The sequence below is a fragment of the Nanorana parkeri genome, unplaced genomic scaffold, assembly GCF_000935625.1.
Source record: "Nanorana parkeri isolate BGI_ZX_2015 unplaced genomic scaffold, ASM93562v1 scaffold250, whole genome shotgun sequence".
NCBI lineage: Eukaryota > Metazoa > Chordata > Amphibia > Anura > Dicroglossidae > Nanorana > Nanorana parkeri.
The window spans coordinates 3,644-30,535 of NW_017306518.1; the positions used below are offsets into that span (position 1 = coordinate 3,644).

Below are 26,892 nucleotides of genomic sequence, written 5' to 3' on the forward strand. Positions count from 1 at the left end.
ACTTCTCCACCTGCCGGCGGAGTTGAGACGCCAGGTGTCTGGCGTCCCCCAGCGAAGACAAAGCTGATGAAAGAAAAATTCACTGGGTGTAGGGACCAACCTCCCGGGACCACCGACCGCAACTGAGGTAGTCGGTCAGCCAATCGTCCACCCCCGGAATGTAGACTGCCAAGAGGGCCAGAACCAGACTCTCCGCCCAGGAGAGGACCCTGGCCACCTGCCGACATGCGGCTACATTGTGTCGTCCCGGAGGCTGAAGTACGCCACCCCAGTGGTGTTGGCTGACTGGACTCTAACCGACAGACCCCGAAGACGGGCCGTCCATGAAGGAGACACAGACGAAGCGCCCGAAGTACCAACACGGAAATCGACAGACAGGACACCCCTCGCGACCAACGACCCTGCACTGTCTGGGAGCCCGGGACCGCACCCCAGCCCCCAAAGGCTGGCGACCATGATGACCACTGTCCAGTCCAGGGGCAGGAAGACTTCCCCCGTACCGAGGCTGGAGATCGAAGCCACCACCTCAGAGAGACCCTCGCCACCAAAAAAACCACAAAGCCCCCTTTCCAGGGACAGGGAAGACTAGTCCCACTGCCACCAGGAGGTCCAGGACCTGCACACAAAAGTGAACGGACGACCACCGGTGCGTCCGCAAGAGACGCACGCTGGAACGGAGTTCCAGAAGTTTGTCCCGATGGAGAAAAAAACTCGGGCCACAACAATGTCCAGAACCAAGCCCAGACACTACAGTCGCGGGAAAGGCACCAGACAAAGGATGTCATTTTTTAACTTTTAAAAAAAAAATATTGTCTTTCTGCATGCTTGTTCTGGATCAATGGCTCAAGAAGAAGTATTGAAGTGGAGAATTAGCAATTTTCAAAGAATCAGTAGCTGACTGATGACTTTCAGTACAGGTTCCCTTTAAATCCAAGGTACTCCCTTTTTAAGTGCCTGTAAGGTCCACTCTTTATTGCTTATACTATCTATTGTAAAGAGTTAGTTATGGTGTAATTTTTTTTAAGTGGACCCATCACTCTTACTTCTTATTGATACTGAATCAATACAGGTACATGTCAGCATTACTAAACAGAATATTATTTTGTGTCAAAGGGTACCTTTTTCTTGCCATGAATAAAACACTGTTGCTCACCAGCTCCAATGGGGGCTAGGACCTAGTCATTTGGTCTCTGGCCACCAATAAATAGTGCCGAGTCTATTGTTCAATAAGCAGTGAGATAAAAGGCTTAGAGGCCAAGTACTGTACATAGATAATTAGAAACAATGCACAGAAATAATACCACCTCCTGCACACAAGAATCTTAAATGCAGGCTATTTGAATGTCCACAAAAAGCTCACACACATCCCCCTACCTTGGAATGTGGGGGCACACCCTCATGCTGAGGAAGATTAACTGAGAGTTTAAGTGGACTTAAATTTGCAGAACTTGCAGGTGAACTGGGAACCAACCTTGGGTTTGGACATGGAGGTTGCAGGAATGGAGTAACAAAAAAGTCTACATGAAGGGATAACCCTTCCCAGGTTTCTTTTTAACGCCTTAGGCTTTTTTTGGTTGAGGCAGATGGATACTCTTTCCACCAATAGCAAATTTGAAAATGGCATCCAGGGTAGATCTAATGAGACATAGTGCTTCTTCGAGGCGAGTTTCCCGCAGCCCAACACTTTAACCAATGTGACTTCAGAGTATGTACTGACAGGAGACCCATGCGGGAAACGAGACAGGAAACATCCCATCACAACTGTATGTTAAAGCTACAACCATTTGGTCCAACTGTTCTATAATTGAGGGATCAACTGCAAAAGTGACCAGATCCCTTTTGAGAGACTTTGACCAGCAAGTAGTTTGCAAAGTAAAGTTACAGCGTACCTCAACCACCTCTCAAGTAAATCTCCTATTGATTTGTAATATTTTCATTGACATCAAAATTGCTGTCAAAATGGAAGATCTTTGAAAATTTTAAGTATATACTTACCTTTTCCCTAATTTCACCCGTTTTATCCAGGACAAAAAAACTGGAGTCTCTCGGTCTAGAACTGGGGTCCGTATTGGAACTCCCATTTAAAAACAAGTCATCAGCTGTTAGCCCTGTAAAGAAAAGCACATGGTAATTCAATCAGAACATGAACAAAAATGGTTTCAATATAAAACAATTCCAAGACCTTGTTTTAAATTTAAAATTACATAAATGACCAAAGTATGGATTTTATTTTGCTATTCTGCAGGGAGATTGGCCTCACTCAGTAAAACTGTAAAGACCTATGTCTGACATGCTCTGTTTCATATTAATAAATCCACAAAACCGGTTTGAATGTTAATTTGACAGAAATCTGCCATTCGGCTGTTTTGCATGAAGCTTAATGAGGTGGTATGCATTACTTTCCCACTTCCATATTCAAATGACTTGGCCTGAACAGGAGATTCCTTATTGGCTTGTGCACAATGTGTAATATATGCCCAGTAAAACATAAGCAAAGTTGTCAATACATGGTAAGATGAACAGTTTCCCGGCAAGAGTTCCCATTAGGCAAAAATGACAGTCAGTTCCAGGTTTATGCTGCAGGAGCACAGGCAAACAAGCTTGAGCACTGAAAGCACCTTCTAAATAAGAGAGGCATGCACTGGAGACCTTGTTCATAAAGGAATGTCAGAGCTCCTGTAAAAGGCTATGTTTACACCATGTCTGGACCAGATTTGCAAACGCAGTGCAGTGCATTTTTGCCGCAATTTTACCACGTTCCAGGGCTGGGTTTTTTTTTTCTTAAAATAGGCTTTCAGGTGCAGTCTAGCTTATTTAATTTTACATTGTTTTGTTACATATGTGTCTATAGATTGAATAGAAAATAATATATTTTTTGCAAGACAATACTGCGATAAGAAATTCTGCCGACCCCAATATTTGTAAAAAATTAATAACTGCAATCTTATTACATGATAAAATTATAATTTAAATCAAAAGGCATATAGCTAAACATGTAAAATTTACTCTGGCCTATATGAGGTATGCTGGTGGACAGTAATGGATAAATCTACCAACTGCTCCAGCCCCTGGTACCTCCAAAACAACTGTTACATTAAAATTGTCAGTATTTTGCACACTGTGTAGTAGTGTTTGAGGAAAAATAAGCAGAACCGGGGCATGGCTTGGGCCTGTTTATGAGTGGGGCTTTAGGCACCGTTTTTTTATGCCTATAGGCTCCTGACATGTAAATCCGCTCTGACACCTCCGTGCGCATGAAGAATGTATGAAGAAATGCATAAAAAAAAAAAAATCAACTCTACGGAGTTGTCTATAAAAAGCATGATTATTGTGTAATACCTGCTAAGCACTGATCACATAGGGGACACATTTACTTTTTCATATTTTTTCATACAATTAGCCTCATAATATGTGTGGGTAATTGCTGCTTACGTAACCTCTTAAATCAGCTCACTTATATAACTAGTTTTCAAGAGTCAATATAATGGCCGCTGTAAAAAAAATATTACAGGCAAAGTATAATGGGAGAAACTTATTAAAACTGTAGCAGATCAAACCTGGACCAACTGTGAACAGTAACCAATCAGCTTCTGTTTTCAGTTTGTTCATTTAAGATTTGAAAGTGAAAGAAAGGAGCCGATTGGTTGCCATGCACAGCTGCTCCAGATTCTGTCTGCTCCAGTTTTGATAAATGCCCCTCAATGTATTTTCAATAAGTACTTAACCTGAAATATTGTTTAACTGAAAGTCATTTTGATTATGATTTTTACACTTTTACTTGTGATGCCAGATTTTTCATAATCATATTAAAACATGAATATCTGTAGGTACTTTTTCTACTGGGTATATGCACATGAAGCAATGGTCTTAGCATCCATGCTTAACCAGTTGCCGTCCGCCTGTTGTAAAAAAACGGACTGACGGCACTGCTGCATTGGCGGGTTGCAGTCTCCAGACGGCATTTTTCTCTGCTCAGCAGTGAGAGCAATAATTTTAGGGCCATCAATCACTGATAACACTAAACTGATGAGCTGTAAAAGCTTTTAAAGCATCGCCTGTGGCCAATTTTGGGTATTATCATTTTTGTGAGGTTTCGCGAGCGCACGCAATTTTAAGGCTTGACATGTTTGGTGTCTTTTTACCCGACGTGACCCCGTGTTTTATGTTTTAGCATTTAATATAAGCAGGTGGGGGGTTTGGCCACCGGCAGGGGCCGCCCCTAGGCTGTAATTGGTCTTTAGTTTTGTGCCTAGCGTCCTTCTCCTGCAGGTGGCGATATTACCCTACCATACAGGATCTACGATCTGTTGCCCTGTGTCCTTCAATGAACGGGAGAGAAACATTTTTTTCAATTTTTTGGTAATTTTCCCTTAATATAGTAAAAAATAAAATGTTGTCCCCAAAAAATGGTATAAAATTAATTTCAGTACAGCGTTGCATGACGGAATAAATGTCAAAGTACCGCAGCGCTGAATACTGAAAAATGGTCTGGATGGGAAAGGGGTTTAACACCGCGGATGTCAACTGGTTAAGGTGGAATTTAAAACTGAGCTGGGCATACTGTATGTAGGTGTCTTGCGCATACCAGTTTTCCCAGGACACGCAACTGATGGTGAAAAACTCTAAATACCTTATAAACGCAGAATTATTGCTTTTCCCAGCTGGTTTAATATCAATACATTAGCGCTGTTTGACCGAATCTGGATTGGATGATGCTCCAGCAGGATGGTTCAATGCTAGAGAGCAAAATTGCCAATGCTCCAGAATGTCCAAGTCCCCTGCATCGAGGGGTTCTTCCCAGCCCATTAGGCTGGCATTCATCATGAGGATCCTCCAGGAGACTGGAAGCAGGGACTTCCCTGATTCCAGAGACAAATTTCTGAGCCCCCATGCCAGTGACAAGCTAGTTCTCAGTGCCAAATGGACCGGTCTGTCCTTCTCAAAAATGTATTCTGCCAGTAGACCAAGTTTATCATGACACATCTAATGGTGTTCATAGAGTGCCATTATGTCTGCAAGGATGAGCACCAATAACAGCCATACTGCTGGAAAGCATGATAGTGTGGGTCCTAGATGTAGCTTAACAAGAGAGGTGAGGGAATGAAGGTCCACGGCGAGATAATCAACATTGTTTTTCCCTGTAACTGCTCACCTCATTAGGAGCTATTTATGAATATAAATACTTTAATACCGAATATCCATGGTTTTCCTCTAAGACTAAAATTATATTTATCTAATGCTCTCTTCTATTCCACTTTTTTAATTAATGAAGCCATTTTCACCTTTTGCAAACTGTTGCAAAAATAGCCGCCTAGATCAGTTATGAAAATGGTAGAATAAGGCCAAGCGAATCTGACTGGATTTGTGGTCTGATTATAAATAAACTTCTTAAAAGGTGATGGAATACCCTTTCAAATATCTAAGCTGGACTGACCTTACCACATTAATATAGAAATAATATATCACCTGGAGATTTCTTGGTGGTTTCAATAAGAAATATGTAAACACTTTAAATGCAACATATCATTACTCATTTTTACCAAGTGAAGCAGCTCTCTTTCCTTTCTCTTGAGCCATTTTGCGGACTTGCTGCTTTAGTTCAACTCGCTCCTCTTCCAGCCGCTCAATCTGTTGAACAATGGATATTAAAATTGGCATCAAGGATTACAGATTTACATGCAACGATAGTTTATTTATGAATCATAAGTGTTTTCAAAGTACACTTACTGCTAGTAAAACCAAATTAAGCTCACAAACTCCTTCCAGATGTTGGATCCCATGCCTCTCTTTTCATTCAAACTCAGCTGAAAATGAAGCTCAGTTTTTATTCATTCTACATATACAGACTCTAGATGTACCTAGTCCAGGCATACACAGGGTCTGCTTGACATCGCTTTTAATGCTCCGACTGTGTGGGTGTTAACATCCAAGTGATAGCAAGCATGCTCATGAGCTAAAAGTGTTCATAATTGCTTGTAGAAAAATGGCATTATAAAACTGTGGGTGCATCATATGTATTGCCTGACTAAAGGTATAGAGCTACAGCAGTCAGTATTGCACCAGTTATCTAAGCCCCAACTCTTGTTGGAAAAAAAAACCAACAACAATAAAAGATTAACTCATTTAAATATGATTTTAATGTAAGAGAAAGGCGAGTGAAAAAAAAGTACAAGCCAAACATAACCCAACTCCCTCCACACCATGTACAACATGTATAATGAACCTTTAATTTATGATGAGTGGGCTAACAGATGCAATGCATGCTGTCCACACCCGCTGTTATATAATAATAGTTTCAAAACATTCACACTTCTGTTTTGGCTTATGTGAGATACCATAGCATAAAACTGGTTATTAAAAGAAAAAAACAAAAACTCACCTCTTTCAAAAGAACCTGGTTTTCTGCTCTGTACTGGTGCTGTTTGAGAGTCTTAATATTTTTAAATTCAGTTAAATCAATAACAGCTTTAGGATCAAGTCCTGAAAGAAAAACACATAATGAAATTACACATGCATTATTAAAAAAATTATTTTAAAAAAAACACAAAAAAACACTACCCGGGTAATGGTATTTACTTTCAGATACTACTGTTGCGGACTAAAACCGAATGGTACCCTAATGGTACTCCCATGGTACCCTAATGGGAGTCGTTGCTCTGGCTCATTCTCTAGAAATTTGAAGACATAAGAAAACGAGCCTAGAGCCCCACCTGCTAGATGGATGATGAAAATAAAAAAAAATAAAAAAAGATGGATATACAGTATATTTTTAAAAGTGCATTTTTAGTCCTGATCAGAATAAAAACGGAAATAAAGTATTTCGAAATGAACCATATTTTCCCTTTAACTCAACTTAGCAGCAAATATTCTCTAATCAATGAAAGATCAGATAAGTATTCTTGTGTATATATACTGTATAAACCACTCAAGTAAGGTCTCCAGCAAGATAAAAAAATTATTATTGGAAAAAGCAAAAGCTACTCACCTAACCGTTCCCTTAGATCTTCATTCTCATCAAGAATATCATTCACTTTCAGTTCAAGTTTGTTAATGTCTGCAGTCAGTGCTTCTATTTCACGATCCCTTAGGTTATTTTGAGTCTTTAGCTCTTTGATTTCAGCAACTGCTTCTTCTAAGCCATAAACTCCCTTTAAGGAAACATACATTGTAAAATGGATCAATTTACAAAAAAATATATATACTAAATTTATAAATACATGCATTACATACATAATGTATGACAGATTAGTATGATACTCAAAGGCACAGGAGTATATTAAAGTGACATTAAACTCAGGAGTTAAGTAACTTAAATGCATTAAGATTTAACTATTAACACAAATGTAGAGTATTTGTGTATCACTCAAATTATCCTGAATTGGTGCTGACACTGTCCTTCCTTCTGGAGGGGCTACTTTTGTTCTCCATGGTCCCTGTGTGTATTAAGTAGTCACCACTCCAAGGTTGCTCCCGTGATGGACTACAATCACAAAACAAATTAGTAACTAAACATGGAGATTGTAGTCCATCACGGGAGCAAGCTCGGAGCGGTGACTACTTTTTAACACACACAGGGATCGTGGGGAACAAACAAAGCCACCGTCCAGAAGGGTCAGCATGATTTCATTTGAGTGATGCACAAATAAGATACAGTATTGTTAACAATTAAGGAACTTAAATGCATTTAAGGTTTAACTCCTGAGTTTAGCGTCAACTCAAAACTGATTATCTGAGAATGCAACACACAAAGATGCTGCAAAAAATAACTTGGATGGAATGGAATATAAGTGGTACAGTTTAGGCGATTTCCTTAAGAACATGGTGACAGTAAGTGTCAGTTTTCTGTGCATTCATACAGCGCCAAGTTTTGCCCCCTGTCCGAGGTGCTTAGCTTCCTACCAATCCGCTCTGAACCTCTGTAATAAAAGACCAGTGTGCTTGTTGCTCGCCCTTCAAGCATCAGTTTTTGTACAAGGTGTCTGCATGGGTGTGCAGGAGGGTCACAACCTGGGAGCTGCCCTGCCGCACAATATCCTCACAATCAGAAGCTCTGGAGAAGACTGGTTATGTCAAGGGTGTCTATTTTTCACAAGCAACCTTAACTTCTGTGCCAAAGTATGCACTTGATTTTTGCCAGTTGATAACCAGACTAAGCCTATTATATTATTCTGAGTAGCGTTAATGCTAAAGAGAGGTCACCCAAAGATCAGGGGTGTGTCCATTTTTTCAAAACGACTTGTCTAAGGACTAAAGTGGGGGCCCAATCTACTTGTCACTCATGACAAGTAGAAGTTATTTTAACTAAAACCATATAAGAAGTCTCACAGCCACCCAGATCACTTGTACAAAACAGCAGTGGCTCCGCTGCTCTACATTTAGTCCTGCTTGTAGCAGAGCTAAATGCAGAAAAAAAGCAACACCTGCCTGGCTCAGGTTTGTTGTTGTGGGAAGACTAGGAAATGCTAGTTTTTGAGTGAACTGTTGTTAAATTACTATGCAAACATCTTGTATCATTTGTATTGCGATGTTGATTTCAAACTAATACTACTAAAAAAGGCTTTAATAGACAAAAGGTTGAGCTACCCCATAGTGAACACATGAACTAGTTGCTGCTTTGCTCATCACAGCTCGTAAAATAACGCAAACACATATTTATGTCAGGAACCTGCGGTATCTGCTGTGTGCACTGTGCTTTGAAGTCTGTGGGCATTTGCTTCTCATTGGACACCAGCCGATGTCTCCCTGCAGTTCTGGTTTTAGTATAATTAGCCACCTGCACTTGGTTGGTAGCAAACTTTATATGCTTGTTTCTGAGCCAAATAGCATGTTGTCAATATTCTTTCCTGCCCTGATCTCCAGGCTATCCTGCTATTCTGAAGCTTAGCTTTGTCCCACCTTGTATCTGCTAATCCTGGTAAATAACTTGATGTTTTGTTTCATGGCACTTGTTATTTAACTAGCATCGTATTCCATGCAACTGCACTTTGGTATATCAGACCACTCAGTGATGTGTATTTTCTAAAGGCAAATAGACTGATCACCTTGGAAGGGGATTTGCTCTTATGAGGTAAAGCTTTTCTGACTTCCATCATCCAATCATATGGAAGCAAAAATCGTTTTTCATATTATTTTGTTTATCTTTTTGCACATGATTGGATATTCTTAGCAAAGTGATGTTTTACCACATTCAGAAAGCTAGGGGTACATTCCCTTGTAAAGTGAACAGCCTATTTGTCTTTAGTTAAAGGAGAACTATGATGTGAGTGCTTTTCATTCACCTCATAGTTCTAGCCGACCTGTAACAATGAGACTGTCACAGGTCGGCTCAGTAGATCGGGAGGTGAGCGAACACATACTGGGTTCACTCACCTCTCGATCCTGTCACAGCTCTCTGCCGTGACAGGGGGAGGGGCTGGATTCCCCTCTCCCCGCTCCAATCTGCCAGCGCTGACTGGCGGAACGGACGGGGGAGGGGTCGGGTACAGCTGGCTCTGCCTCTAGATAGGCAGAGCCAGCTGTCACTCACGCAGCTGGGCGGGTCCCGCCGTCTAAGTCGGGATCCGCTCCGGCTGCGGAGTCTCACTATACCGCGAGCTGTAGCTCGCAGTATACTGAGCTTAGGGTAACGGGAGGGCGCTAGTTTGTGTCCTACCGTTACCCTAAGGAGAACTATGGGGAAAAACACTGACCCCATAGTTCTCCTTTAATCAATCCCAGTGACCAACCTCAAGTGACTCAGCCAGCTGGAAGTCTTCACTAAAATTTGAGATGTTATTTTTCACTTGTAAATACACTATTTTACAATAAACACTTCAATTCAATTATTTGTCTCAAATCCCCTAAACAAAACGTTTTGGTTACCTTTGGAGAAAGTGGAAAAAAGTTAGAACCTGTCAGTTTTTTTTTATTGCTATTCAGTGCTCCATTAGGGAGATTTCCTGTCGATTTCTGTCCTGCAGACACTGTTTTACCAGACAGTAAGTCAGGGAATAACAAGATAGCCTCTGATACACAGAGACAGTTTGGAACAAATCAGTAGTGATTTTTTTTTTTTTTGATCGCTGTAGTTCAGCTTTAGCATTAAGCCCCTTTCACGGTTTGTCTAGGTATGGTGTACTTAAATGAAGGTGAAACTGCACATAAAATGCATATTGAGATCTGTGCTATTATAATTAATTACAGTATTCACATTTCTTTACAAAGTCCTGTTTTTTGCTACAATTTGACAAGATTGCACTGGCACAGGCAAATTGAAGTAAAAAAAATGCAAATACATGTATTTCACATGTATATCAATACATGAGGTGCTCTGTCTGGAAAATGCATTAGAGCTGAATTCCAGGTACATTTTCATTTAAATCTATTCCTCAATAGACGCAATGGATAAAAGAAATCTCCTTTGTTTGCACCAAATGCCTTTACTTACTCAAATACTATCTTGTAAAAGTAGTGGTGACATCATCCAAATGCTGCACATAGCCAGAGCAGAGAGCAAAGCTGTGAGGAACCCAGCAGGCTCCACTCACTACAGGCTTCCTGCATAAAACTACAGGAGGGGGCGGCTACAAGACCAGCTACCCTGCAAGGTGAGAGAGCAGCAGTTACTGGTCTTTATTACAGGTACCCCCCTACACAGAATCAGTTTCACACTGGATTACATTGATTACACCACAGATCTGGAAGAACTGCATAAAGCACACAAAGTTTCAAGTGAGAATACACATGACAATATTTCCTTATCCTGAAGTTCAGCTTTAAAGACACATGAAATGCATGCAAAAAAAATTTGCATTGTAAAAGATGAATGTGTGCACCACATCAGTACTTATAAAGTAGCATATATAGATCAAGATCGAAAGCTGCATTTGCACAAAGTCATCTGCTAATACTTACTGTTAAAATATTTTTTTTTAAAAGAACTAATGTTTAAAATGTCATACCGATTCATAGTCTCTCATCCGTTTCAAGGCATCAACCAGATCTTTGTCTTTTTGCCGGGCATCATTCTCTGCTAATTCTGCAACACGTTCTGCTTCTCTGAGTTTCTGATCCATGAGCTGCAGTTTTGCTTGAAACGCTTCAGATTGATAAAGCTGAGGATCTCCTACAGTGAGGAAAACATGAAAAGCACACATTAACTAATATTTATCATTTCCCAACTGTGCCCAATACCACTAGCTTACAAAAAAAAATCAACAACGTTTACTGCAAACAACTATACCAGTGAACAGCAAGTAACAAAAAAACACAATCCTAATCTTTCCGACACTTTTGCTATTGTTGGGCAAAGCAATTCAATACAACTGTCCCTTTAAGAAAAAGTATCGGTAATTGGTATCGGCGAGTACTTGAAAAAAAGTATCGGTACTCCTACTCGGCCTTAAAAAAATGGTATTGGTGCATCCCTAATATTTACTATATCAAAAAGAAATAACACATACATTGCTTATTTACAGTTAAAGGTTCCCTCATGTCAAACTTGTAAAATCAGGGGCACTGCCTTCATGCTCACAGGCCATAACTTGCATGCTGGTCTTTATTTTTTGCATCTAGCTACCAAATCCCTATAGTTCCTAATACCTTTATCTTCTGAATGGCCCAAAATCTGAGCTTACAGGACAAGTGATTCTTGGTTCTAAGCCCCAAACTGGCATACACACAACTCAATAGAAAGAAAATTATGTAACAAGCAGCTGCATGCCAATCTATAAAGCACTGAAAGCCATACATACCTAACTGAAATTCAAAACTCTGATGAAAGGAAAACAGAGTGGACCTTACATTAGCACAGTTGCAAAATTTGTAATTAAAAATTTATTTTTTTTGTTTGCAGGAGTTGCTCTTTAAAATGATAAAATAATCTTCTAATCCGCTATTCAGTTGCCATCATGCACCCCCTATTCTCACCCCCTTGTAAGTACTTTCTAAGGGCTTGTGTCAATGGGTTTTGAGCTTGTGTTGATGGCATCAGTTTGACCTCAGTATAAGATGCTTCAAATATCCTTCAGAATTCACTGACAGGTGCATTTGACCTGTTTCAAGCAGGTTTTGCATTCCATAAACTTGTAGGGGAGTGCAAAACCTGTTGTAAGCAAACAAAAGCCCACCAATGCAGCCTTTTTTTGCCATGGTGAGAGATCCTGCAAGCCATAAACACATGTTTTGTTGCTAAAGCCTTATGATAAAGCTCAAAACAAGCTAGAGGGGAACACAATTTTTCAAAGTTCAAGGGAGGGTATATACCAGTATAAAAAAACATGATTAGTAACAAACAATGATTGAAAATCTCACAATATATTACATTTCAAAATCAAATATAAAAGTTACAGTTGGACTTACAGATGTCATATATTTCAAAGCTTAGCTTTATTTATATTTACTTGTCAAAACTAACCTTTATTTGGCAATAATTGCTGCTTCAGAGTTTCAACATGTAGGGAATGAGATTCCATCTCCTTTGTATACTGCTCCAGCTGCTCAGTCAGCAACTTAATGTGGTTATCCCGTTCCTGCACACCCTACATATAGTAAAAAATATACTGAAGAAGTGAAAAGAACAGTGGATATAAATATCTTGGTTACCTAACCTACTGATGTCTTTTTAAGGTACCTGTTGGAGGGCAAGAACACTGCTCTTGTCTGCATCCAACTGAGCAACCTTCAGTTTTTCCCTCAAGTTGTGAACCATTTGTTGATATGCCACAATTTCTTCATCTTTTGATGCCAATATCCTCTAAAAGAGAGCTAATGTTAATAGTCTGACAACCAAACATACCTTACCAAATTGTTCTCCAAATCAACAGACATCTTACCTTCCATTCTTCTACTTTTGTATTAACTGCTATCATAACTGGATCATCTTCTTCATTCTTAGCCTTCATCTGCTCTGTTAGCTCCAGAACCTGCGGGAACAGGTGTCACAGATGCTGTATAGTGAGCATAAACATACGTGAAAAATAAAACAACCAGAACAATGATGCTTAGTGTTCATTCTTATATGTGGACCGATAACTCAGCCAGGGTTCATGCAACCTCCCGTGACAGGACAATTTTGTGCCTTGAACCTATCTCTGATTATATTGCATTAATATGATTGTCTTTCCTACTTCTGTATTAGGTTTCTTTTTTGTACAGTCAAAACTTTAATAAAAATTATTGTGAATGAAAAATAAAAAAATCGCCTTTAGACTACCTTTGTCCCCACAAATGGGGAAAAAAAGCTGTTACAGGATTATCTAAACCTGACAGTCAGTGTATGTATAATGCCAGAAATAAAGAGCACATATACATTGTGGCAGTGCGTGGCAATGCCATGGTGTCATTTGGCAATAAAGTTACCCAGGACTCTCAGCCAGGGGGGCTGAGCAATTCCAGAAAGCACACATTTACTGGGAAAGAGCCGGCTTTGCAGTTCTTCCCAGGTTATCTGGATTTGGCTGGGCTGGGAGATTTCAAAGAGAATTGGGAGGGATGAACTCTCCATTCCTGGGTCCAGACTTTAGTAGTGACCAGCACCGAGTGTTTGTGCGCCTACGCAGAGCCCTTATGAAGAGAATGTTCGTTAAAGTTCAGGGTTCCACCTGGGAGACAGAGGAGGTCTCTGTGCAGGGGTCTGGAGGGCTCAACCCTGGAACCAGTCTGTGTGGCAAGCGGGTGTGATACAGCCTGTGTGGCAATACACCGGTGCGGTGAGGACCAGCCTGTGTGACTGTGAGAAACAGTTGTGACTAGTCTGAGAAAACAGACAAAGCTAGAGGACCACTGGGTCCAAATGGCCAGATGCTGAAGGTAAAAGCCAAGAAGATCTGTGTTTTCATTGCCTGTACTGCGTGTACTATACGTTGGGAAAACCTGTGTGGACTTTTTTTTACTTTTGAATCAATAAAAGTGGGTAAAGAAATCCTAAAAAGAAAACCTGAGTGAAAGTCTCCTTAATGCACTACCGTTTGGAGCCAATTCTCACAATATATAATCATTTTCAAAAACAGAACACCTTCTTCGACTAGCTTCTCTACACAACATTTTGTATTTTACACGAGTGCACTGAGAAAAATACTCACTCTACATAAAATGTGACATTAGAGCAGCTGACGGCTGCCCTTTTCGTGACTAATTCCACAGAAATATCTACATGCAAATGTCTCCTTCTTACATGGATTATCCTGTAATTGTTTTACAGTGTATCATTGCCAACAACAAAAATAGCAAATATATACCCAATGACCGACAAGGGTGGAGAACTAAAAAAACACTAAGGGGATGCTTTTTAAAAGCATTGTTATAGCCGTACCATGGCCATAGTGCCATAAAATGTAAAGAATTTTAAAAATTAAAAAAAAAAGCTGGGAGGAGAGTTAAGTCATGCAATCTGTCAAATTCACATGACTGGGCTATTCTCCAATCACCTAGCTCATTCTTCTGCACCAAGCAGAGAACTATGTGGGGCAATGCTGGCTACACACCACAGCCTGCATTTTATGAATGGGCTGTAAAATGTGGGCTGCCATGTGCGTACCTCAGAGGAGTAAGGCAGAAAGCGATATTGGCTCTTTGACATAAATTGACCTCTAGTTTAAAGCAGGCGCTAATCAGTAAATTATTGCTGAAGAAAATGTGTTGTGGCTGACCTGAAATCTGTATTGCTCCTTCTCTTTCTTCAAGTGGTCCATAGCACCGTCAGCATGCTGTACCATGAGTTTCATTCTGCTGTATTCATCTGTCATCTTCTCCATTTCTTGTACAGATACTTCCATATGTTTTGTGATTTCTTGGTTTTGGCTTTCCAGTATCTCATTGGCCTCGGTCAAGCTCTGATGTGTGAAACACAAGTGCTATTCAATAACAAACTAATAGAATGTAGAAATCTTATTTTGTTTTTTTATCTGCAATTTAAACACTCTGGACCAATTAATTGCCCATTGTGTTAGCGTGATGCTTGATGCAGATGGAAGTGACAGTCAATGTGAATGCAGAGGACCAAAGTTGGCTCACCTGTATCTCATCGAGGTAATGTACAAGCTCCATGTTCTTCTTCGAGATAATAGTTTTGTAGTCTTGCCCATCTCCACGGGACATAAGAGATTCCCTCTGGGAGTCAATCTGTCTCTGGTAGTCTATAACATCTTGTCGTAGCTGTTCATTCTGTTCACCAGAATTTATGGGTCATTATCAAATGTAAAAACAAGTAATTCCTAATCTAATTTGTTACTAGGCTCAGAAGTAGCACTTGACACAACTTCCTAATACCTCACCTTCTTCTTAAGTATTTTTTTCTTCAAAAAATAAGTAATATTGAAAGGAAAGTGACATAATGAAAGTTAGACAAAATAATAAAAGAATACAAAAGAATAAAGACAAAAAAAATCAATTTGGACTAATCTAATAGACAAAATGCTATTGTCAACATCGTAAAAGTTTTCAAAATGACAGAAGGAGCAGTGAGTAGTTTGAAAATGGTACCAGTACATTATCTTATGTTCTGCAGAATGCTTTCAGTGTGTATAAACATAGCATTCCATAGATACTGCTGTTTCTAAAATTCTTTATCGCAGGTACAATTAGAACATTATTTTTCTGAGAACATTGGGGATACCAGTTTCAGCTTTCTTCCAGATAAAACCTGGGAGCTGAAGGAGGGAATCTGGGCACCTACGTGTGACTACTACAAAACAGGTGATTTTATAAATTTCTTACAAAAATCAGGGGTATTTACAAAAAGAAACAATAAGCTACTACCTTTCAGTATGCAACATTGAGCAGAAACTAATATGATTTTTTTTTTTAATCAGAAACACTGATACTCCATTCTTTTATTAATCAATCTCCATGATCCTTACCTGACTAGGTAAGTATATGGCAATCAAGCTAGAAAGGAAAGTTGATTTCTGTCTATGTCTAAGTTCCATTTCAGTTAATTGTTCTATAACTAAATCACCTTACCTGTAATACAGGGAAATCAGTAAATAAGAAAAAAAATAACCTTGGGGGTTCTTAAGATACGACAGGTTGTTAACATTAAAACAAATGTATATCATTATACCATTCCTCTGTATCACAATGTTTACTTATACTACCCTGTACTAAATATATATATATATATATATAAAATGAATTTCAGCCTTAGCATGTACCAACCTCTCTTCTTAATTTGCTGTTTTCATTATCCGTTTCTTCATTTCGAAGAGCCAACTGAAAATACAGAATTTATTTTGGTAATGATTTATCAAACGTTTATCATGTATGTAAATACAGAGTAACAAAAGGTTTCTCAACATAATAACTACAACATATAAAAGCGAAAATGTAAATACAGAGCTCCAGCAAGAATAAAATAAAATGCTTATGTTATTGTGATGCTTTTGGCATACACAAAATATGTCCCTCAAAGTAAGCCTATCATTAAATCCTATCTCCTGGTAACAAACAAAAAAACACAAAAATCCCACTGCTGTGCGGCTACCCTCCACTGCAAGGCTTAACTGATTAAGACCAATGCTCACAGCCTCAGCTCCCCTCCACTCCGCTGATGTCATCATGTACATTGCAGGGTCCATAGCCCTGCATTATACATTAGGACACTAAGGGACAGTCCACAAGCCAGAGCATAGGGGAGAGAGGTAAGTGGTGACTGCTAGGGGAGCAGGGATCAGGTAAGTAAAAACCCTCTACACAGCTCCCCTAGACAAGAACAAGCAGTTAACCCTTGAAGTGAGGGGGTAGCCCCACTGCAAGGAGAGTTTTTGCCATATAAATAATGATATGTGCAATATGTCATGCGTTGTATTTACCTAATGTTAAGATCTGGCAAGGACCAGATGATTTGTATTATGTCCTGATAAGTAAAATCATAGAATATACATACTAACACATATATATATATATATACACACACACACACATACATACATATGGAAGTAGTGGTGTTTATCAGATGGGATGGACGTTTCTGCTCAATCCTAGCAGTTAGTGGCCTATGCAATGTTTCAACTGTCCGATTGTTTCCTACTATCTTATTCTTAGGAATACATAAAAGGGAAGCATCTGGTTGCTATGGAAAATTGTTTTCCTCCAGACTTGAAGTAATAAAATCCACAAGGGGGCTCATAAAAAGAAGGCATCTTAACTGCTATAGGCAGCCTTTCATCCAGCTTTTATAGGTTAGCCACCCAGTCACTTGGTTTACATACAAACAATCACTGCCTATTCTGCTAACCTCTCCAATTCCCAAAACAGCATATGGACCTGCCAAACAGCTAAATACAAAGCTGAAACAGTTGTTTTAAAACTGTTTTATCAGTAAAGTGGTGCACCTACTCTGGTTATCCACCCACCCCTGCTGAATTTGTATCTCTGTTATGTCTGCCCCCAATAGCTCTTTACCTCCTTGTAAGACTAATTGATCCGCTGCTTCACATAAGAGGATACTCTTACAGCCTGACTTGAACTTTTAGAAAGCATGTGGCAGCAGAGTAACATGAGAGATTTTCGGCAATTACACTAGCTTAACTGAAAAATGCATTCCACATTTTCCATAGAAATACACCAGGGAAGAAAAACATATCTGTATATAACTAATGGTGCATATTTCAAAGATGTTCTCAATTCTGCATGGGTTAATAAAACTTTGAAACCTGAAAACCATCTGCAAGGGTGTTTAAAAATGGTTATATAACAAGGCGGTTTTCCCAAAATGTGGAAGCAATTACCAACATTACAAAACAATGATATTATAATTTCCTAAGACAGTCCCACTATTAAATCATTATGCCAGAATTGTGTGACAGAGTCAATGTTGCTGACAATCCTGGAATAGTTATAGTATTCATTTATGAGAAATGCTTGATGTTCATGGTGTGTAGCCCATCCAGCTGTCACATACATTTGTTATTGCATGCAAAGATTTTCCAGCATGGGAAATTTCTGAGTGCATATTTCCTCTTTTCTTGTTATAGCCCATGTGTTGCAGTTACACATCAGATCAGTCGCAGAGAAAAAACAGCACAGATCCCGGCAGCACTGTAATGTGGTTAGGCAGATTTATCAACCCCTGTCATTTTTGGCAAGATAGCTCTCTAAGGCCAACTTAATTACAAAGAGATTATAGTTGCATACATTTGCAAATATAAGTGGAAGTCACAGTGCACCATTAACTACCTGCTGTCCGGCCGTTGTAATTAAACGGCCGGACAGCAGCTTCTTGAGGGCTCGTGCCTGCCGCTAGGTGTGAGCCTGGGACCAGCACAGCAGCTCTGCGGCCAGAGATCAAACGGAGCTCAGTACACAAGCTCCGTTTGATCTCCTCTCCTCTTCTAAATGCAGGCAGTGATGTGTATTACATCACTGCCTGCATTTAGTGTCACTCTCCGGTACAGAAACCGGAGAGAAGCTGGTGAAGCAGGTCTCTGCTTCATCAGCTTCTCTGGGGGTCCCTAGGTGACATTAGGGGTCTTAAGACCCCTGATGTCTCTATAAAAGAGGACCTGTCACTGCAAATTGGCTATCACATAGGGAGCTTGCTTGCTCCCTATGTGATAGCAATAAAGTTCAGTGGAAAAAAAAAAGGTTTAAAAAAATTTGTTACAAAAAAAATTAAAATAATCACATATCAAAGCAATAAAAAAAAAAAAGTCCCCCGCCACCACATGCAAACATGCGTCAAGCCCGCCTACGTGCGAAAACGCCAATTACATCCATTGCGCCGTACATGTTACATATCGACGCGAACGTCGGAATGAGAGCAATAATTCTAGGGCCATCAATCACTGATAACACTAAACTGATGAGTGGTAAAAGCTTTTAAAGCGCCGGCTATGGTCAATTTTGAGTATGGTAGTTTTTTGAGATTTAACGGGTGCGCGCAATATTAAAGCTTGACATGTTTGGTGTCTATTTACCCGGCGTGACCCCGTCTTCTATATTTTACCAAAAAAATGGGTAATAATAAATGTTTTATAACATAACGTAGGGAGAACAGATTTTTTTTCAAAATTTTCGGTACTTTTTTTTATTATACAGTAAAAAAAAAAAATGTAGTGGTGATTAAATACCACCAAAAGAAAGCTCTATCTGTCCCCAAAAAAAGGGTATAAAATTAATTTCAGTACAGCGTTGCATGACGGAATAAATGTCAAAGTACTGCAGCGCTGAATACTGAAAAATGGCCTGGTCAGGAAGGGGGTCTAAACACCCCGGTCAGCAAGTGGTTAAGGCACCTCCGAAAAATTTGCCCCCAATTGAGTTTCTTTGGTGACCCTAGTCTCTGTTTATGCATTGCTATATGTTTCTAAAGTTGGGATCTTAGATACTTTACATTCATGAGAGGGACCTTGATGCAGCAGAGTGGTTTCCATATGTATTTTCAAATTTATGCCACCTCTGTTTTGAATCTGAGTAATTAGATTTTGTTGCTGGTTTAATGAAACGTGTGCTGGGGGCTCCATTTGTACTGTTTTGTATATTGCCCACTCCTTTATACCTTTCCCTGTTCACTATTTTCAAACAGATCCAAACAGCCATCTTGGCTTTGCAAATGTTATTGTTTTTAAAGGTATGCTATGTGAATGGGAACATGTAACAAATCAAAAGTAGGTGTTATCCCAATTTGGCTGCAAAAGAGCAAACACAATTTAAGGTTGTCCTGCGCTAAGCTTTAGTACCACCGTCCAACATTTTTTTACTCTTTAATATGAATTAATAAAGAGAGTTTAAGATAAAGCATGGACAGCAGTTTAGAGCACAATGTGCAGTGTGAAATTATAGGGTTTGTCAGTAACTCTTGTATGGAGTTGTATTTCTGGCTCCAGAATAACTTATTTTGCTTCATGACATAAATGGCTCAAATTACACTAATGGGCTAAAAAGCAAATCTTTTTCAAAGAATGCCTTTCTCTGCACTGTATGTATGCAAATCACTTCACGCTGTATGCTTTCAGCCCCTCAATGCAGCATGTACAATGCAGTGTGAGCCAAAGGAAAATATATGCAAGGAGAGCTGCAGAGTTGTGTCCACTTTCATCAAGAAGTGGACACAAGTGGAAAGGGCCGCAGGTAGGAATTTACATCAAGAAGGGAGGGGTCAGCACTTCAGATCCCACAGTCTTGAAGGAAATTGACAACTGTGGTCATTCTGTAGTCTTATATTGCATTAACACCTGCATTGATGTGGATGAGCTCTAAACTGCATGAGGTATCCATGTAACAGCTACATTTACTAGTATACAATATCTACAGCCAGAAATAATTTACATACAACTTACTTGTTCGTTAACTTGTTTCTCTTTTTCAAGCTCCTTTCTCATGTCTTTCAGTTCCCGCTCTCTCTGTCCCAGCTGTTCCTCAAGCTGACGAATTTCTTCCCGTAAAAAACGTGAATCTCTAGTTCCAGTGGACAGCTGTGCCATCTGCAGATAATAAAAGGCAACATGAATAATGGGTGAAAAAAAAGTAACTAGCAGACAGCATATACAATGACTACAGACAGAAATAAATGGTTGGTTAAGGGTAAACTTTCAAATACATAGGCGTAGCACGTGTTGATGTGGTTAAGCTAAACCTTTTAGGAACCCCTAGACAGCAGATCCCTTCCTTCATTTATTCTCCTTTATTATTTTCTACTAGCATGTAGACCTCCAGTCTGAGTTCTGTTATTAATGTGAGTGCTGCTAATCTTTTCCCTTGTCAATCTGTGTACTTGCATTACAGATCTTCTGCTTTCGTCTTCTGTAATCCTTAAAGAAAATCCACTTTCAGAGACTATCAAACCTACATTTCATGTCCAGGAGACTGAGCACCTCTGCCTGCTTTATGTGCAGCAGGGTAACCATTCTCCCCATCCACGCTCATCTAGCATCAATAGGCTAGATGGGTGCAGAAGGCTAACCAATAACAAGCCAGCACACAAGTCTGCTAAACCAACAGCAAGGAGCATGTATAGGGAAAAGGTTGGAGATGCCTTTTTTATGTAGGTGCACAAATAGCCAGAACCATCCTCGAGCTTTACACAAAGGGATTGTCTCCTGTAAGGGCTCATCAATGACCATTGCCCTTCATTTTAACATTACTTTCTGAATTTATATTATATTAAAGTGCAAGGGAAGTTCACACTACCCTGTTACTGCTCACCATTCGGGGCCTGCCCACAGAAAATATGTTTAGACTGAAAGACACTGGGAAATGTGTTTCTTCAGCTCACTGTACACAAGGACGCAATGTAGGGAGCACTGCAGAACCCTCCTCCAGGTGGCCTAAACATGGAGCATTTTCAACCTGACTGATGATGTCACTGGCCATAAAAAAGATGATAACTCTGTTTTGGAGCAAGGTGGGGAGAATTTAAGTATATTACTGAACACAGACAGAGGAAAGGTAAGAAGTAAGAAGGAATGGGGTTGGAGATGAGTCTTAGGTGATTGTTCGAGAGCTGTGACATGAGAGAGGAAGCAATAAAAAGCTTACAGAAACTTTTATGCACAGGTACAATTAGATCAGACAACAAGAGGAATGGTGACATGTAACATTTAGAGTGTCTTGTTACCACCCTACTACACCACTGAAGCTCCCCGCCCCTCCTCAAGACTAATTCTACTTTTTTTCTTTTAAATGTAACCATTTTTTTCACAATTTACAGATAACAGTAAAAAAAAAAAAGTAAAAGAAGAATGTTGGGCTGTTTTCATTTTGGAAAGTAAGAAAATTGTCACAAGAATGCTTATACAACACATTTAATGAAAACATTTAACAGAACTGTTTATCTATGAATCCAGTTTCCAATATGTGGATGCAGATTTTATTGTACGAACCTGTTTAGAGTAATCAGATCCAGTTAATGAAATTGATCCAGGCACAAAAAGCAAATGTATGGCACAAAGGTGAATTCTAACGTATTACAAAAACACAAACTAATCCATGATTCTTGCATTATTTACATGATTTCCTTCAGTCTTCAGATCGGGAGAAAACAAGGTTTTTGCTGACGCTGGTATCTAAAGCTTTCAGAATGGACACAGTCCAAAGAAACCCTGCAATACCAACTTAAACAACTAAAACTTTTTTACTAAGATGAAGACCAGGAAACAATAGAGGAGTCCCGTTGATACCATGCAAATAATTGTTAAAAATGCAACATTTGTAGCCAGTGGTCACAAAATATACTTTAACCAATAGTAGTATTGCTCTTCAATACAAAAACAAATATAATAATTATAGAACAAAACTACATAGAAAAATGTAGCAGTGATGTTTTAACACAAATATTATATAATATTTTAATTATAATGTAGCTAACATACCTCTATTTCATTTTCCAGTTGCTTGACTTTATTCCTTAGTACGTTTTCTGTTTATATCAATAGAAAATCAAACATAAAATTGATTATGTAAACAAGTTAATCTGCGCTTCTGGAGGGGGGTGGTAATATAGGAATAAATGAATTAAAAATGAATATGTGAATAAAATGTGAAAGAATAATTAAAACCCGAAGCTGCTCTGAAGAGGGATAAATCCTAATATGATCGAAAAAAGCAAAGCGCTAGGGGTAAAATGTGCAAAGGAGCGAAGGGTAGGTTTTCGGGCAAAAACCGGTTTATAAACCTATTAGGTGTATAACTGTATAAAACAGAACTAAATCACTATGAATAAATAGAGAAGCTCCAACCATATAGAATATATAACTTATTAACTATCTAATCTATTGGACTTGATTTTTACTGATTCTAATTGTATATTCTATATGGTTGGAGCTTCTCTATTTATTTATAGTGATTTAGTTCTGTTTTATACACAGTTATACACCTAATAGGTTTTTAAACCGTTTTTTGCCCGAAAACCTACCCTTCGCTCCTTTGCACATTTTACCCCTAGCGCTTTGCATTTTTCGATCATAAATTGATTATGATTAAGTATTACTAAAGAAAAAAAGTTATATACTGTATATGACAAGCAAAATACACATTGGGGAGGAAGGGGGTTATCCTACCTGCACATCGGCTGCTATTTTTTATTCATATGTTGCTTTAGTTCACCAAACCCCCCTGATGCTGAAACCTGCCCAATCTTATCATCATATTATGATCTCTGAACTATGTTCCTCCTCCAAATTGAATATGGCACATAAAATTCCCATATCATCCCACATGTTTCTTAGCTATCTGGAGGGTCCAGAGGCAAAGTAATGTAAGACCAGAAGTGTAGTGACGGCATGCCCCCTCCAATGAATCCAGTGTTTTGAGGTTTTTTTTTTTTAATTTATTTTGAAGAGATATACTTTTTTTTTTTTACAGGGGTGTGGCGGGGCAGACCTAAAGAGTGGACCTTGCATTTTAGTGTTAGTGCTGCTGCCCAGCTGCACAATATAGCACACAGTGGAATGGGGGCAGCACACACACACACAATGCCCTATACATGCGTTTATTTGCATGCAAATGGCAGGGGTGGCGGGATTGGTTTTAATTATTATTTTTCAGTTAACTTTATTTAATAAGCCCCTATGTGATAGCGTTTGGAGGTGACAGGTTCTCTTTATAGAGCCTGCCCTCAAGTACAGAAGATCGAGCGCGGCATTGTGCTCGATTTCCTGTGTAGCCCGGCTTGTGACAGCTGAGACAGAAAGGCCGTGTGTACAGCGCTCCTGTCTCACTGATTACACAACGCAGATCGGAGAACAGACGTTCTCCGGTCTTCTCCCCGCTCTCCATTCTGAAGCCACTCGCCATGGTCCTGGGTCCCCCAGAAGAGAAAAACTACAGTCGGGAGGGGGGCAGACAGGCAGGCTGCTACAAATGATCTGGGCAGCTATACAGCCACTCAGATCACTTGTACAAAATGACTGGCGGCTCCGCTGCTCTACATTAAGCCCTGCTTGTCCGCAGCAGGGCTAAATGTAGAAAAAACCCACCTGCCTGGCACCCGGAATTGAATGTCCCGGGCATCGGGCGATAGGAGTCCTGCACAACTGACAGCCAATCTACAGTTCCACATTGCTGTTTTTCCCTTATAGCTAAACCTACAGAAATGAAGTTCCCTCCATGGCAGATATTCCCAAGAAACTAATTGAATTTGCAAGGCCTTCTTACCAGTTTTGGCTTGCTCTTCCCCCGCTTTTTCTGCCTCTTCCAAGGCAAGGTCTACCTCTTGAGATTTCATCTGCAAGTTCAAAGAAAATCCATTAACAAGAATGGACAAAACGTTTAATGCTAAAGCCCAACTCTAACCAAAACATTTTTTTTTTCTTTCTAGTGCGTTTCCCTTCACTTCCTGTCCTCCTGACTCCAGGAGAAGAAGTTAGATAGTGAGGGTGTCACCATGACAAGAAGTCACAGAGAGCAATAAAAACCTGACAGTTCTAACTTCCATTTTCCTTCCTTCTTACTTCCTGCCATTGTGACATCCAGTAGGAACATAGATAGCAATAACAAAAAATAATCTAACAGAAAGTCTAACCCTTCCTCTTCTGTACAAAATTAAAAAGAAAAAAAGTTTTGGTACATCTCTAGAAATGGTTCAGAGCGGTCCCCAGCATAATGTCTTCTACTAGAGATATGTTAATAAAGTCTTGCCTTTAACAGCTACTCAGTAACATTTTGCACAGTTGGTGGCCCTGATTCCGAGCTGTCACTGACAGTTCCAGTCTCCACTGACAATCAAAACCAAATCAGAGTGGTTCCTGATTATGTGGTCACTATGTCATCTATGGTATTTTAGATGCGAGTGATTATCTGGCTAAGACTGCAATTGTCAGATACAAATTACAGTATTACAGAAATAGAAATCAATTAACATCTTTGTGTAGTTGTCAGCCTATAATAAAAAAAATACACATAACGGCGTTCGCTCACCTCTCGATCCTGTCACAACTCTCTGCCGTGACAGGGGAGGGACTGGATTCCCCCCTCTCCGCTCTGCCGTCGCTGACTGGCGGAACGGACGGGGGAGGGGGCGGATACAGCTGGCTCTGCCTCTAGATAGGCAGAGCCAGCTGTCAGTCACCCAGCTGGGCAGATCCAGACATAATTGTCGGGATCCGCTTCAGCTGCGGCATCTCAGTATCCCGCAAGCTTCTGCTCGCGGTATACGGAGCCTAGGGTGACGGGAGGACGCTAGTTTGTGTCCTCCTGTTACCCTAAGGAGAACTATGGGGACAAGCCAGAACCCCATAGTTCTCCTTTAAGTTAACTGATGCTTGCCAACATTAAATTTGTCCTGGGTATCTAATCAATGACCCCGGTAGCGAAAGGATTAAACCAATCAGCTTAACCCAGAATGAAACTAGTTTTACAATATCTAGCAGTACTAAACAGATTGCATAAATGAATATGAGAGATTTTATACAAGCAAACAAAATCAAGGAAACGTGCAAACCTTCATTAAAGACTGTGTAATTCGAAAAAGCTGCATCAAATTTTCATTGGTCTCCCCATGCAAGTCTGTGCTAGTCACCTGTAAAACAAATTAGTTGTACAGTTAATTAATAATCTAATGACCACTTTAAGTTTAGGAACAGTGAAAAGATGACTCGCAGCCTTAATCTGCCTTAAACTGAAGGGAGCGCCTCTAAATGAATGCAGACATCGGCAGAGCTCACTAACCTGCGATAAGGTTTTCAGCATCTTTTCTGCTAATCTTTCTTGATTCGGAAGAACATCTGGATCCACTTTCATGAGCTTTCCCCAGTCTAAAGCAGGAGCCATCTTTATTGCCTATGTTTCTAGGAAAAAGAACAAACAGATAGGATGTATTTACCACTTACAACCAGGGTCATTCTTGTAACACTATCTTCAAAGCGGACCTTTGTGCTCAAAAATTAAATTCTACCAATGCATCCCTCTATGTATGATGATTCATAATAACTAGGGATGCACCGATAAGTTTCGAGTACCAATGGCGATACTTGGCATTTTCACAAGAACTACCAGGGTTGCAGCTGGGACCTGGCTCTGGCGCTCCACCACTGTCCTGAAATCATTAGTCGATTTTGTTTTAGAAAATAAAACTGTCACATGACAATAAACAAAAATGCATCAGTACTCGTACTTGTAAGTACTTGGGCAAGTATCAGTACTTGTACTCGCAAAACTGGTATCGGTGCATCCCTTTATTTATATTTATAAAAACAAAATCATACATTAAAACAGAGATGTACAAATCCCAGGAGCTCCGTGTGCTCCTTACAAATGACAGCTGCCTCCCAACTTTTGAATTTTACTCTAGTCTAGTCTTGGAGCTCGAAAAGTATCTGTACTTGTACTTTACTTGGTATCGGTGCATCCCTAATAAAACCAGACATGTCAGGTGTAAAACGCTGTGAAATACTTACACTTGTAGAGCGTTCACGTCCTGCTTTGAAAGGGCAAATGACTCCAGTTTATCAAAGCAATGCACACTGGGATTGCCTTATCAGCAGAGCATTGCTGGGAAATCTCATCTGTAATCTCAGGGGAGGAAAGGCATTTTCCTCCCCTGAGATGATATGCATGGTCACATGTCCTAGTCACGTCTAGTCACATGTGCCAGAAATTCAGGATACACAAGTAAAAGGAGAGCTAGTAATCTGCCCTTAGTAAACATGGCCACTGTCAGAAGACTGGGGAAGAAAATAGAAATAAGGTATACAAAGAATACAAAGCCGGCAATTATCTAGAAGTATGTGTTTGTAGATTGTCATTACTGAATATTTCTAAAGGTGTGCTTGTTATTATTTTAAAGATATGAGTAAAGGTCCGATTTAAGACATAAGTCACAACAGTATTTATTAAATCTGACTACCATGCACCATCTGGTATACATATTCTTATAAGCATGGTTTATTAGTTCAAATGCTTTGTGTGGTGAGAAAAAGCAAAGGAAATGACAGATATCTGAATGTATGTTGCAACATAGTTAATTAAATTCTTGAGAAT

At 39.6% G+C, this 26,892-nt stretch overlaps 1 protein-coding gene across 1 annotated transcript; it reads right to left on the reverse strand.

Moving 5' to 3' along the window:
* Nucleotides 1–585: 585 nt before the first annotated feature.
* LOC108787227 (centrosomal protein of 290 kDa-like) lies at nt 586–25,700 on the reverse strand. The gene is made up of 17 exons (XM_018556721.1): nt 25,582–25,700; nt 25,355–25,432; nt 24,070–24,139; nt 22,287–22,333; nt 20,256–20,399; nt 16,135–16,188; nt 14,992–15,141; nt 14,628–14,810; nt 12,813–12,902; nt 12,611–12,733; nt 12,395–12,518; nt 10,941–11,104; nt 6,986–7,148; nt 6,380–6,480; nt 5,541–5,628; nt 1,996–2,108; nt 586–747 (listed from the first exon to the last, which is right to left on the reverse strand). The coding sequence occupies exons 1-17, from the start codon at nt 25,681–25,683 to the stop codon at nt 586–588; spliced, it is 1,956 nt and encodes a 651-aa protein (XP_018412223.1). The 5' UTR covers nt 25,684–25,700.
* Between the last annotated feature and the right edge of the window lie 1,192 nt (nt 25,701–26,892).

Excerpts from the sequence above, each read along its gene's own strand:
- LOC108787227 (XM_018556721.1), bottom strand. The coding sequence starts at position 25,683 with ATGGCTCCTGCTTTAGACTGGGGAAAGCTCATGAAAGTGGATCCAGAT. Across the intron at positions 7,149-10,940 it reads GGATGAGAGACTATGAATCG|GGAGTTTATGGCTTAGAAGA; the intron begins GTATGACATTTT and ends GTTTCCTTAAAG. Across the intron at positions 748-1,995 it reads CGGGTGAAATTAGGGAAAAG|TGTCTGGGCTTGGTTCTGGA; the intron begins GTAAGTATATAC and ends CCGCGACTGTAG.